Source organism: Theobroma cacao, chromosome 8 (genome assembly GCF_000208745.1).
Source record: "Theobroma cacao cultivar B97-61/B2 chromosome 8, Criollo_cocoa_genome_V2, whole genome shotgun sequence".
NCBI lineage: Eukaryota > Viridiplantae > Streptophyta > Magnoliopsida > Malvales > Malvaceae > Theobroma > Theobroma cacao.
Window position 1 is genome coordinate 11,956,141 of NC_030857.1, and position 14,031 is coordinate 11,970,171.

Genomic DNA, 14,031 nt, shown 5'->3' on the forward strand with positions numbered 1-14,031 from the left:
GAATTCTTGACTTCACTATACTTTTTCATCAACATAAAATCTCTCTAAATCACACAAAAATTCTAAGTAAAAGAGTATAGTGCTCAAATTATTAGAAGTCACATTCTAAAATAAAGCTAACACAAGAATATCACATAAAATTAAATCATAACTATATCCTTCCCACAAGCTAAGAATTAAAAGATAATTAAAATATCATCATAGGATTGGGACAATCATGAATGAGGTGCAACTATCTCAAAATTTTTTTTGAAACACAACAAAACATGCAAAACATAAATATGCAAGACCTATCTTAAAATAAAGCTAACTAAAAATGAACTAACAAAATTCTAAACCACTCCCCCAAACTTGGAATAAACATTGTCCTCAATGTAATAAAAGAAAATAAAAGAAAAAAGACAAGAATACTCCCCTAACTCCGAATCTGTAGTCTACATGTCCTCCTCATCGTCACCACCAAAATCGTCCTCAAAGTTAGAATCCGTAGGTAATGAAGGAAAAGTAGACATATCCATCCCTATGTATTCGGCATAAGCTTTCATCATCTGTTCAATTGCCCTATTTTACCTTTTTTGACGGTTTAATTGACGATCAATGTGCTCCATCCATTGAGCAACACTATGTGTGGGACCTGCTTGTGAAGGTGGAGGAGTCAGTTGGGAAGAACTACCAGCACCTGATACAGATTCCTCTAATCTCTTAAGAATGCCCATGGTGATGGGAAGTTTTGGTTGTTGCAACTCCTTTTTATCGCTCCAATGCACACCAGCTCTTGCACATAATGCAGTGATCAAGGAGATAAAATCAAATACCATCTCGTTTAGTGTGGCCCGTATGTAAAATGGAATGAGAGATAACCTTACCAATATCAATGGATTTATGTGTGACAATGGCATAAATAAGCACTGCGCGATCCCTCGTGACATCACTAATATGAGTGGAAGGGAGTAATCGTGTCGCTACAAAGTGTAACCAAACTTTCAGCTCCTTTTTTCATGGTACTTAGTTTGAATGAAATTGGCTCACCATGCTATGTCTTCCATTGGGCTCCCTCAACACACAACGTCGAGATAATCTCATTATAATATTGATGATAGTCCAAGTATTGCCTATATTCATCATTTTCAATATTGGGGGTTCCAAAAAATGCGTTGATAGCTTGGCTGTGAAAAGGGACTCATTTGCCACGAACAAATGCCACACCATCAACATGTTCAACTGCACTTGCATAAAACTCTCAAACGACAAACACCACTGCAGCTTCAGGTTGGTCACTAAATCGATGCCAATGTCTGTCACTAAGTATGTCATGAATCTCCTTGTAAGGCAGAATGGGGATATCTATTCCTCATTCGAGAATTGGCACTTTGTTGCTTAACGATGTATGATATCGCTCGGAGGCATTGGCAGAAATGAACTTCGATCGATCGAAACCGCTATTGGAGCTTGGTTTGGATTGTTTGGGTGCCATTCCTTAGGAATGCAATGAGTGCAGAATTTTAAGTGAAAATAGAAAACAAATCCAAGTAGAAATAAAATGTAGAAATTTTGAGTGTAAAAGAAAGAAAAAGGTAGTAGAGTTGAAAAGGAATGAGAAATGGGGGAGGGTGTTTGGCAGCAGGAGAAGAAGAAAAAAAAATTAAGAGGGGTTTTAAAGCATTAGGGCTGGGCCCCCACTCAGCGTCGCGACTTTGAAGGTTGAGCGTTGTGGCGCTCAACCATTCTGTTTTTATTTTTTTTGTTCTTTGTTCAGCACCGCAACTCTCACTTTGAGGGCTGTGGTGCTGAAACATTCTATTTTAACGGCTGTTCCATGCTTTATCCAGCGTCCCAACTCTCCCTTTGAGGGCCGTGGTGCTGAAACATTTTGTTTCAGCTGTCTTTCCTTGCATATTTCAGGGTTGAATAGCTTGGGGTGCTTCCCAAGAAGTGCTTCATTTATAGTCTTTGGTTGGACTAACTTGGACTCTAGACCGTGTCAAGCAAGTGAATTGAGGACTTTTGGTAATTAATTTCACCTCCCCAATGATGTTTCAATGTTCGTCCATTGACTTTAAATTTTTGACCATTTATCCCTCTAACTTCGATTGCTCCATGTGGAAATACCTCATTGACAATGAAAGGACCAGATCACCTTGATTTGAGCTTTCTTGAAAATAATTTCAAACGAGAATTATAAAGTAACACTGATTGTCTCGACTCAAAGCTTCTTTCCACTATCTTCTTATCATGCCATTGCTTTGTTTCTCTTTATAGAGTTTGGCATTCTCATAAGTTTGAAGGCGAAATTCATCAAGTTAATTTAATAGCAACAACCTTTGCTCACCTATTGCTTGTAAATCAAAATTTAACTTCTTCATGGCCTAATAAGCATCATGTTCAAGTTCCACCGGTAAGTGACAAGCTTTGCTAAAGATCAACTTATATGGAGACATACCAATTGGGGTCTTGTAAGCAGTTCGATATGCCCACAATGCATCATCCAATCTTTTTACCTTATTCTTTCTTGTGGGACAAACTATCTTCTCCAAAATCCTCTTGATTTTACGATTCGATACTTTCGCTTGGCCACTAGTTTGAGGATGGTACGTAGTGGCAACCTTGTGTTTAACTCCATATTTTGCTAGAAGTGCATCAAAATACTTATTGCAAAAGTGACTTCCCTCATCACTAATAATTGCCTTAGCAATGCGAAATTGAGTGAAAATATTCTTCTTAATGAAATTCATCACCACCTTTGAGTCATTATGAGGAAAGGTTGCTACTTCAACCCACTTGGAGACATAATCAACAGCAAGCAAAATGTATTTGTTGTTGTATGAAGATATGAACGGACCCATGAAGTCAATACCCCATACATCAAAAATTTCTATCTCCAAGATGTTGTTGAAAGGCATCTCATGTCGCCTTGAGATATTACCTACCCTTTGGCACCTGTCACAATGCAAGACAAAATTATGAGCATCCTTAAATAGTGTAGGTGAACACAAACCTGATTGAAGGACTGTAGCAGCAGTCCTTATTCCTCCAAAGTGTCCTCCATAATCGGAAGAATGGCAATGGTGAAGCACACTTTGAATCTCTTCTTCTGGAACGCATTTTCTGTAATCTAGTCTTTACACTGCTTAAACAAGTAAGGCTCATCCCAAAAATAAAATTTAACATCATGCAAAAATTTCTTTTTCTGATGAAAATTTAAATCAAGGGGAATAATATTGCTTACTAGATAATTCACGAAGTCGGCATACTAAGGAAGTGATTTCTTACCAACTTGAAGGATTTGTTCATCAGGGAAAGTCTCCTTAATTAAGGTTGAATCTTTACCTTGATCTTTAATCTCCAATCTTGAAAGGTAATCTGCCACTTGATTTTCTGTTCCTTTTTTATCATGAATCTCTAGATCAAACTCTTGTAGCAAGAGAATCCACCTTATCAATCTTGGTTTAGCATCCTTCTTATAAATCAAATATTTGATAGCTGAATGGTTAATGTACACTATCACCTTCATCCCTATGAGATAGGAGCGAAATTTGTCAAAAACAAACACTACAGCTAAGAGCTTCATTTCTGTTGTGGTATAATTTTTCTGGGCCTTATTCAAAGTCTTGCTAGCATAATAGATGGAATGGAAGATTTTATCCTTCCTTTGTCCCAAAATAGCTCCCACCACATAATCACTCGCATCACACGTTAGTTCAAAAGGAAGAGTCCAATCAAGACTAATTATGATAGGTGCAGATATTAATCTTTTCTTCAATTCATCAAAAGTAGCAAGACATTCATTATCAAACTTAAATGGCACATCTTTTCCCAATAAATTGCAAAGTGGTTTAGAAATTTTTGAAAAGTCTTTAATAAATCTTCTATAAAAACTAGCATGACTAAGAAAACTTCTAATACCTTTGACATTTATTGGAGGTGGTAATTTCTCAATTGCTTCAATTTTTACTTTATCTACCTCAATGCCGCTACTAGAGATCTTGTGCCCAAGAACAATACCTTATCGCACCATGAAGTGACATTTCTCCCAATTGAGCACCAAATTTGTTTTCTCACATCGCTTGAGTACCTTAGCAAGATTTAAGAGACAATTACCAAAATTATTTCCAAAGACATAAAAATCATCCACAAATACCTCCAAACATTTATCCATCATGTCTGTGAATATGGCCATCATACATCTCTAAAATGTGGCAGGTGCATTACATAATCCAAATGGCATTCTTCTAAAAGCAAAGGTGCCATAAGGACATGTAAATGTAGTCTTTTCTTAGTCTTCAGGAGCAATAACAATTTGGTTATAACTAGAGCAACCATCTAAAAAGCAATAATATTCCTTACCAGCCAAGCTATCCAACATTTGATCAATGAATGGAAGAGGGAAGTGATCTTTCCTTCTCACTTTGTTGAGCTTGTAGTAGTCCATGCACATTCTCCATCCAATCATAGTTCTTGTTGGAATGAGCTCATTATTGTCATTGGCCACCACAATCATTCCTCTTTTCTTAGGAACACATTGAACTAGACTAACCCATGAGCTATCAGAGATAGGATAAATTATTTCAGCATCCAACCACTTGATGATTTCCTTCTTGACTACTTTTTTCATGATGGGATTCAATCTTCTTTGCCGTTCAATTGTGACTTTGTGATTTTCCTCAAGGAGAATTTTGTGCATGCAAACAGAAGGGCTAATTCCCTTAATATCAGCTATGGTCCTCCCTATTGCTTTCTTGATTTCTCTAAGTGTCGTCAATAACTTCTCCTCTTGCATGTTAGTAATAGCAGCAGAAATAATAACTAGAAGAGTAGAAGATTTTCCAAGAAAAGCATACCTCAAGTGTGCAGGTAGAGGTTTGGATTCCAAAATAGGTGGTTCCTCAATGGAAGGCTTAGAAGCTAGCATTAAAGAAGCTAAAATATTTAAAGACTTAAATTGATGATTAGTTCTAAATTTGGAGTGAGCATTTAACAAATTTGAATAATCGATAAATTCATCATCATCCCTTTTTCTTTCTCACACATTCTTTCCTTATCAACATGTAAATTCTCAAGTTCAACTGCTTTTTCTTTCACCCCTTCAATTTCTTTTCCACTCCTTAAAGTGATTGCTTTGCATTGTTCCTTACCTTTAGGATTGATTTTTGTGCCATTGGGTAAGGAACCTTGAGGTCTATTGTTGATGGAATTTGCAAGCTGTCCCACTTGGGTTTCAAGATTTCTCAAGGAGGCTCATTGACTTTGAATTAAAGCATTAGTCTTGGACATATATTGTAAGAGAAGTTCTTCCAATTAGGACTTCTTTTTAAGAATTTATGGTCTAGCTTGTTGTTGAAAACCAGGAGGCATGATGGGTTTTGGATTGGAAGGCCCTACATTGTTGTTCCATGAAAAGTTGTGGTGGTTTCTCCAACCAAGATTATAAGAATTGGAGTATGGGTTATTCTGTTGTCTATTGAAGTTCCCCACAAACTAGACTGATTCAGAATTATATGGACATTGATCATATGAATGGCCATCTCCACACATCTCACAAACTACTAATGAATTTTGAATTGCATGAACTCCCAATGTGTCAAACTTCTTGGATAGTGTAGCCACTTGCGCAGCTACTTGAGCAATTAAGTTGCCCATTGCCTCAATTTCATATGCTCCAACAGCTTTTCTCAGACCCAACCTTTTTGAAGGCCATTGATAATTATTTGAGGCCATCTCTTCCAACAAATTATAAGCATTTATAGCATTCTTACTCATTAATGCCCCACCAGCAGTAGTATCAATTATGGTTTTTATTGACCCAACCAACCCATTGTAGAATGTCTGAACTTGCAACCAATCAGGAATACCATGATGTGGACATCTTCTCAGTAGTTCTTTAAACCTCTCCTAGGCTTCACATAAAGACTCACCATCAAATTGTGTGAATGAGGTGATTTCGTTCTTCATCTTTGAAGTCTTGGCAGGCAGAAAGAACTTTGCGAGAAACTTTTGAGCCAAGTCTTCCCATGTAGTGATAGACCCATTGGGCAGTGAATTAAGCCAGCTCTTTGCTTTATCCCTCAGAGAAAACGAAAACAGTCTCAATCTAATAGCATCATCAGTTACTCCATTGTATTTAAAGGTATCAGAAATCTCCAAGAAATTTACCAAATGAGAATTAGGATCATCACTAGGTAACCCACCAAACTGGACTGAAGACTGAATCATCTGAATGTAAGTTGGTTTAATTTCAAAATTATTTGCATTGATGGAAGGTCTCCTAAAGTTTTGGTGCAAACCTTGCATAAGAGGAACAACATAATCTCGCAGTCCTCTATTTGCTTCGGGAACCAGATTAGTGGCATTATTGCCATTGTTATTGTTATCCTCAGCCATTGTTTGACTTAAAGCTGCAACTTGTAAATTCTGCCTTCGACGTTTTCTGAAAGTTCTTTCTATCTCAAGATCAAAAGAAACAAGATTCAAGTTGTTTCTTCTTTGCATACAATGACCAAAGATATCTGCAAACAAACAAAATCTAATAATAAAACAAGAAAAATAAAATTTGAAGTAAGACTAAATTGCTTGGTATTAGTATTAATTAAAATTTTAAAAAAAATTCCCCGATAACAGTGCTAAAAACTTGTCAGTTAAAATTCCACTATGCAAGTTTACGTATAGAATAGACAGTATATTAGCAAGCAAAGTATCGATCCCACAGGGAATTAATTTAAAATATTACTAAGTACTAAAATTAGAACAAATTAATCTTATCCAAACACTCAAAATTAATTGATTAACTAAAACTAATTAACTAAGCTTTTAACCAACAAGAAAATCAAAATAATACTAATTTAAGAAAATATCAAATCAAACAAGCCTAAGATTACAATATCCCCCACAATTCATTTAAATCTTACCTCTCTTCCTTAACTTATTTCAATGGGTTGAATTGCTAACCTAGAGTCCTAAATTATTTATAAGGGTCTCCTGACTCATCTTATAAAAATATCTATTTTAACCAAACCATTATATCCCTATGTGAATTAAAATTAAAATAGACTCATTAAGTTTAGGCTTTAATCTGGCTACATATGGCCTATAAGTATATCCCTATCCTATACGTAAATCAATTAATATGATCATATGCTATCCCAATTTTAATCTACACTAAACTCCCTTTCCCAAGTTTGTTTAGGTTCCTAAATCTATTTAACTGGTGATCAGGCAATTAAAAAGCATTAAGAACAAATTGGAATAAACAATTCAAATCCCATTAAAAATAAGCAAGAAAGAGATTAAAAATTTAGATTACATGTGAGTTCAATTGCAATCCTAGAAAAAGAAAATTAGCTACTCATAATTGCAAAAACAAATAACATTATAATAAATTCAACCATTGAGAGTAACAAGAAAGATAAAAGCCAAGGAAGAAAACAAAACAATATTTGCCGCCTTGATCTCCAAGTTTCAACCTCAACTCCTAGCTCTTGAATCTCCCAAAAGTTATCTCCCCTAATGTTGTTAAACATATCCTATTTATACTAATAAGCTTAACCTAAAGTTCCTTAAGCTAACCTAGGGTTTAATTGGGCTTAAAAGTGTAATGAGAGGCCTAAAAATCAATTGTCAATCTTTACAAATTTCCATTCTCGGCACAGTACATCTAGCTATTTTCTAACATGCTTTTCTCTATCTTCAAAGCAGAACTAGGTAAAGTGATCTGCATCAAATTTTTAGCTTTGTCTCTTAGATTTCCAATGGTTTAAGAATCGCATTATTTGGTGTCTTGTAGCTCAAGTTATGGCCAAAACACTGAAGCATATGTAAGTAGACTTTTGGGTCTTTCAACATCTCACTTTCCAAAATTAAGCCCAATTTCTTTTATTTCCTACAAAATATAAAAACTAATAAATAATAACTAAATTAAAAAGAATAACATAAAATTAAAATAACTCACTTAAAAATAAACTAATTATAAAAACAACTAAAAATAAATAAATTATAATTAAAAATTAAGAACTTAGCTAATATTTAATAACTAAATTGGAATAAAATAATTCTATAAAATAGAATTATCACAGCTGCTTGCCCTTGTTCTGTATCAGTAGGTCCACTTTCTCTGGCAATGTGAACTGACTCAAGAGAAGCCCTTGCAGATGCTGACTTCTAATCTTTGTCTTTTGTTGCTTCTTTTTCTGTTTGTTCTTCTCTGACCATTTGGTGAAAGACATCTATTATTCAAACTTCCTCAAAGTTAAGAGGAGCTGATTTTTTTGGTTGTGGTTCACCATGTGATGGAGAGTTGTCATTAAAGGATCCAAGTACTTCAGTGCCTTCATTGGATTCTTCTTTGTTTTAAGGCTTAAGAGTGGGAGATTTCCTTGCTGGAACAAATTCTTGTTCATCACCTTCAGCTTGGAGGACAGGACTTTTAGCAGCTTGTTCTGCTAGTGCTGGACTTGGTGTTGCAGAAGTGTCTTCAGTTGCAGGACCAGAAAGTGTTCTTCCTTTTTCTTTCATCACATTTTTCAGCTCTTCTAACTTATCTTCAATTTTCTGTATCTTTGAAGACTGGTCAGTGAGTTTCCCATCAATTCTCATTAGCAAATTTAGAATCATTTCATTCATAATCTGGGAAGAAGTTATCTGAGTCTAAGTAGGGGTGGAATGCTCATCCGTTGGAGTAATCTTTGGGGTCTTGACAAACTTTTCTCCTTCTAGTTTGTACCTTATCTTTGGCAAACTTCCTAGATAGATTGCCTAGTCCTTGCTTTTTACTTGGTCCATTTCATATCTTGAACTCCATATGCCCTTTTTCTTAATTAGAGAGGTAATTATGTTTCCATACGGCAGATTTACCTTCTCAACTTGACATGTTCCTCTCATATTTTCTATCATGAATCTGCCTAAGTTAATGGGAGTAGCTTTAAAGGCATGCTCCATTAGCCACATATCTTGAAGGCTTATGTAGCTAAAGTTACCGCTTTTTCCATGAATTGTAAAGGCAATGAAATAATGCAAGATCCTAATCTGAGGGCTTTTAATGAAATTGGCATAACTTTTGGATGATTATCTTTCCTTTTTCCCTATTATTATTTCCCACAGAGATGAAGGATCATAATTTTCAAGAATTTTATATTCTCCGTCTTCACACTCAACTTTAAGCAGACTTCCCAAATCTGTGGCCCTAACCACAAACTTTATTTCATTCAGGAACACATTCAAACCATCATTAACAAAATCCTCTGGTTCCTCAAGTTCATTTTCATCTAGTGCAATGCTAGCATATAATTCCTTCACTAAGCTGACAATATAGGTTCTGTTCTTAAAAACACTCAATTTCCTCAATTTTATCTCTTCAAAATAATCCGATAAACCTTTTTTAATTTTTGGAACCTCATTAAGGCTATCCCAGTCATTGAATTTCCCACATGAAATGGGTACATTCTCTATCTTTCTAAACCTATCCTCATAAGTTTTATTTCTAAATTTGGTTGCTAGAGGAGTACCTTTTTTGGATGATTTTTCCTTTTCCTTCTTTTTCTTTGATTTTTATTCTTTTTCTTTCTATTTCTTCTGAGTTTTCTTTGTGACCATAGTTAACTCATCCTTCTTCCTTTTCTTTTGAATCTCGGATGGTGGACTTTCTTCCATGGGTCGTTTTCCCTTCTTCTTTTCCAAAACATTACTAGGTAATATGGATTTGGCCATCGATTTTGAGTGCTTTTAGACTTAGGGTTTGAGAGTTTAAGAGAAATGGGGCTTCGATTTTCAGAAGAGTGGCTTCTGATGTGAGAAAATGACGGTGAGAAGTTAAGAGTGATTTTTCTTGAAGAAAAAAAAAACTGTCAGACTCCCCCTTTTAAATGCAGTAAATTACCCCCTTTTTCAAATTTCAAAATTTTGCCACTCTTTTTATTTTTCACTTAAGCGATTTTTTTTCTTTTCTTCTTTACCCGATATGCTTGCTTTTTTTCTTTTTATTATATTTTATCTTGGTTTCTTAACTAACTAAGTTTTGCTTTTTATCTGACTAAGTCTATTAACGAAAAGAAATAGAATTCTCTTAGTTGGTTAAGCGATTCTCTCAATCAACTAAGTACCTACTGTCTTATGAATGAAAAGCTTATAAATTTTCCTAAAGCTTCTGTACATTAACCATTCCTAGATTTCTCTTAATTTCACAGAATCTTTCCTCATTCAGGGGCTTGGTGAATAAATATATAAGCTAATTATTGCAAAATGTTAACAAACTCAATCTTAATGTCTCCTTTAATCACATGGTCTCTAATAAAGTGATGTCTAATTTCAATATGTTTGGTCCTAGAGTGCTGAACAGAATTCTTTGAGATGTTTATGGCACTTGTGTTATCACAGAATATTGGTACATTATGCATGGTTACTCCAAAGTCTTTTAATTGTTGTTTAATCCATAAAATCTGAGCACAACAACTACTTAAGGAAACATATTCAGCTTCAGTTGTGGAGAGTGCAACTGAGTTTTGTTTCGTACTTGACCACGACACAAGCATGTTTCTTAGAAACTGACAAGTGCCATTAGTAATTTTTCTATCCATTTTGATTTCACCAAATCAGCATCAGAATAACCAATGAGATTAAAGAATGATTCTCTAAGATACCATATTCCTAAAGTTTGTGTATCTAAGAGATACTTGAAGATTCTTTTTACAGCAATCAAGTGTGACTCTTTGGGTTGTGATTGAAACCGTGCAAATAAACATACACTAAATTAAATATCAGGTCTACTAGCAGTTAAATAAAGTAGAGATCCAATCATACCTCTATAAAGCTTTTGATCAACACTTTTTCCTCTCTCATCAGCATCAAGTTAGGTGGAGGGACTCATTGGTGTGCTGATTGATTTCAACTTTACCATATCAAACTTTTTCAGTATGTCTTGAACATATCTTTCTTGATTAATAAAGATTCCATCCTCACTTTGTTTGATTTAGAGGCCAAGAAAGAATTTAAGCTCACCCATCATGCCCATTTCGAATTCACTTGCATTTCTTCAGCAAAATTCTTACACAAAGCCTCATTAGTATCACCAAACACAATATCATCCATATAGATTTGAACAACAGTTAAATCATTCAAGCATTTCTTAATAAATAGTGTTGTGTCAATACTCCCTCTAAAATGCGTTTTCTTAATAACAACTTTGAAAGTCTTTCATACTAGGCCCTTGAAGCTTGTTTTAGTCCATACAAGGCCTTATGTAGTTTGAAAACATAATTAGGTTTTTCAAAGTCCTTAAATCTAGGGGGTTGTTTGGCATAAACTTCCGCTTGAATGAGACCATTTAAAAATGCACTTTTCACATCCATTTGAAATAATTTGAAGTTTATGAGACATGCAAATGCAAGCAATAATCTTATGGCTTTTATCCTAGCAACAAGGGCAAAAGTTTCATCATAGTCAATGCCTTCTTCTTAGTTATATCCTTAAGCCACTAACTTAGCTTTGTTTTTAATAACATTACCTTGCTCATCTACCTTATTTCTAAACACCCACATTGTGCCAACAATTGGGTGATTGAATGGCCTAGAAACCAGTGTCCATACACGATTTCTTTCAAATTGTTTAAGTTCTTCTTGCATGGCCAATATCCAATTTTCCTCTTTTTTGCCTCTTCAAAACTTTTAGGCTTGATTTGTGAGATAAAAGCTATAAATTCACATGTTTTTCTAATTCTTCTCCTGGTTTTGACTTCTTGTGTAAGATCACTAATGATCTGCTCTTGTGGATGATCTTTGATATATTTCCAGCTCTTTGGAAGATCAATGTGTTGATTTTCAGTCCTTTAAAGAGTTTCTAAAGGTGGAGGTTCTTTTTCTCTTCCAAGGGAGTTCTTTTCATTGTTTTTTTTTTGTTTTCTAGGCTCATTTCTTCCATTTATCTTTTAAAGTCCTCTGCATCATTTTCGTCAACAAGAACTTCCTTTTGCAAGGCATTAGATTCATCAAAATCTACATGGATAGACTTTTCAACTGTTAAAGTTCTTTTATTAAAAACTCTATAAGCTTTTGAATTCAATGCATATCCTAGAAATATTGCCTCATCATTTTTACCATCAAACTTTCCTAGAGAATGCTTTCCATCATTCAGTACAAAGCATTTGTAGCCAAAACTTCAAAGGTGAGAGATGTTTGGTTTTCTACCTTTGTATAGTTCATATGTGGTTTTTGATATCATGGTCCTTATTAAGACTCTATTAAGAATGTAAGCTGCTGTGTTGACAGCTTCTGCCTAAAAATACTTTGGTAGATTGCTTTCACAAAGCATGGTTCGAGCCATTTTTTTTAAAGTTTGATTTTTTCTTTCTACAACCCCATTTTGTTGAGGTGTTCTAGGTGCTGAAAACTTATGATCCAACCCCTTTTCATTACAAAAGTTTTCAAACTCATCTCCCTTAAACTCACCTCCATGATCACTCTTAATGCTAACTATGACAAGTCCTTTTTCATTTTGAACCTTCTCACAATGATTTACAAATGTAGGTAGAGCATCATTTTTATGAGAAAGAAAGTAGACCCAAGTATACTTAGAGTAGTCATCAACTATCACAAAGCCATCTGATTTGCCTCATAGACTAGTTGTGTTAATTAGACCAAATAAATCAATATGTAGCAGCTCAAGAGGTCTAAAGGTTGAGACAATCTTTTTGGTTTTGAAGGATGTTCTAACTTGTTTACCTAGTTGGCAAGCATCACAAATCTGATCATTCTCAAATTTAAGTTCAGGCAATCCAATAACTAGATTTTTTCTCATCAATTTTGAGATGGTATGCATGCTCACATGTCCAAGTCTCCTATGCCATAACTAGCTATCATTTTCTTCATTTGCCATAAGACATGTTTCACAATTAAGCTCAAGATCTTCAAAGAATATAACATACATATTTTTTATTCTTTTTCCTATGAATGAAGTTTTGTTGTTACTAATGTCTATCACTACATATTTATTTGAATCAAAACATACCTTAAAACCTTTATCACACAATTGACTGATACTTAATAAATTGTGTTTTAAACTTTTAACAAGCAACACATGACTAATTTGAGCTTGAAAATTCTTACCAATAGTTCCTATACCATGAATTCTACCTTTTGAATCATCTCCAAAAGATACAATACCTCTTTTTTTCTTGTCCAACTGAGCAAACAACATTTCGTTTCCTGTCATGTGTCTAAAGCAGCCACTGTCCATGTACCATGGTTGCTTTTCCTTCAGTTGAGCACTTGAGCATATGTCTTTTCTGTTTGGCTTAACCTGTAAGATAGATTTTCAGTTTTTCTTAACAAGTACCCATACCTTGATGGGTCCTTGAAGGTTAGCTTCTACATAAGATCCTTTTGGAACCCAAATCCTTTTCATTTTCTGTGTGCTTCTTTTTCTATAACAGTCATATGCTAGATGACCAAGTTTATCACAAATATAACATTTAGATGAGTCATTATCAGAATTTTTCTTAAAGTATGTGTTTCTTTTTGATGTTTCTTTTCTCAAACTCTTAAGAATAGTATTTTCATCAACTGCTTTTTGTAAAGCTTCAGTTCTGTTTTCCAATTCCAATTTCAGAATTTCAAAATCTATTTTTAAATGTTCTAGTTCCGTTTGAAGAAAGTTTATTTATTGAAAAACAGAATTGAAGTCATATCTTATCTTTTCTAAATCTATCTCAAGAGATGCACTCTTTCTTTTCAAAACTTTGTATTTTGAAGCAAGTTTTTCGAATTCATTATAAAGACATTCATATTCTTCCTGAAGCTTTTTAATAGAAATATCACAAGGAGCTGAAGATACCTTAGATTCCTCATCGCTTGCCATCAAAAATAAATTTGCTCTTTCTTCCACTTTTTCTTTTTCAACATCTAAACTTGAAACATCACTATCAGACTAGGTTGCAGCCACCATTGCTTTCTTTGGTTTTCTGTTTTTCTTGGGAGTTTCCTCCTTCAGCAAAGGGCATTTTGACCTTAAGTGTCCAAGCTTCTTGCATTCGAAGCATATAACCTCTTCCTT

General features: G+C 34.5%; 1 protein-coding gene across 1 annotated transcript; it reads right to left on the reverse strand.

Annotated features, from left to right (window-relative positions):
- On the reverse strand, positions 2,367-4,909 carry LOC108663028. Its single transcript, XM_018125515.1, has 6 exons — positions 4,345-4,909; positions 4,073-4,161; positions 3,904-3,982; positions 3,252-3,807; positions 2,996-3,124; positions 2,367-2,937 (listed from the first exon to the last, which is right to left on the reverse strand). Exons 1-6 carry the CDS (start codon positions 4,907-4,909, stop codon positions 2,367-2,369), a joined length of 1,989 nt encoding a protein of 662 aa, XP_017981004.1.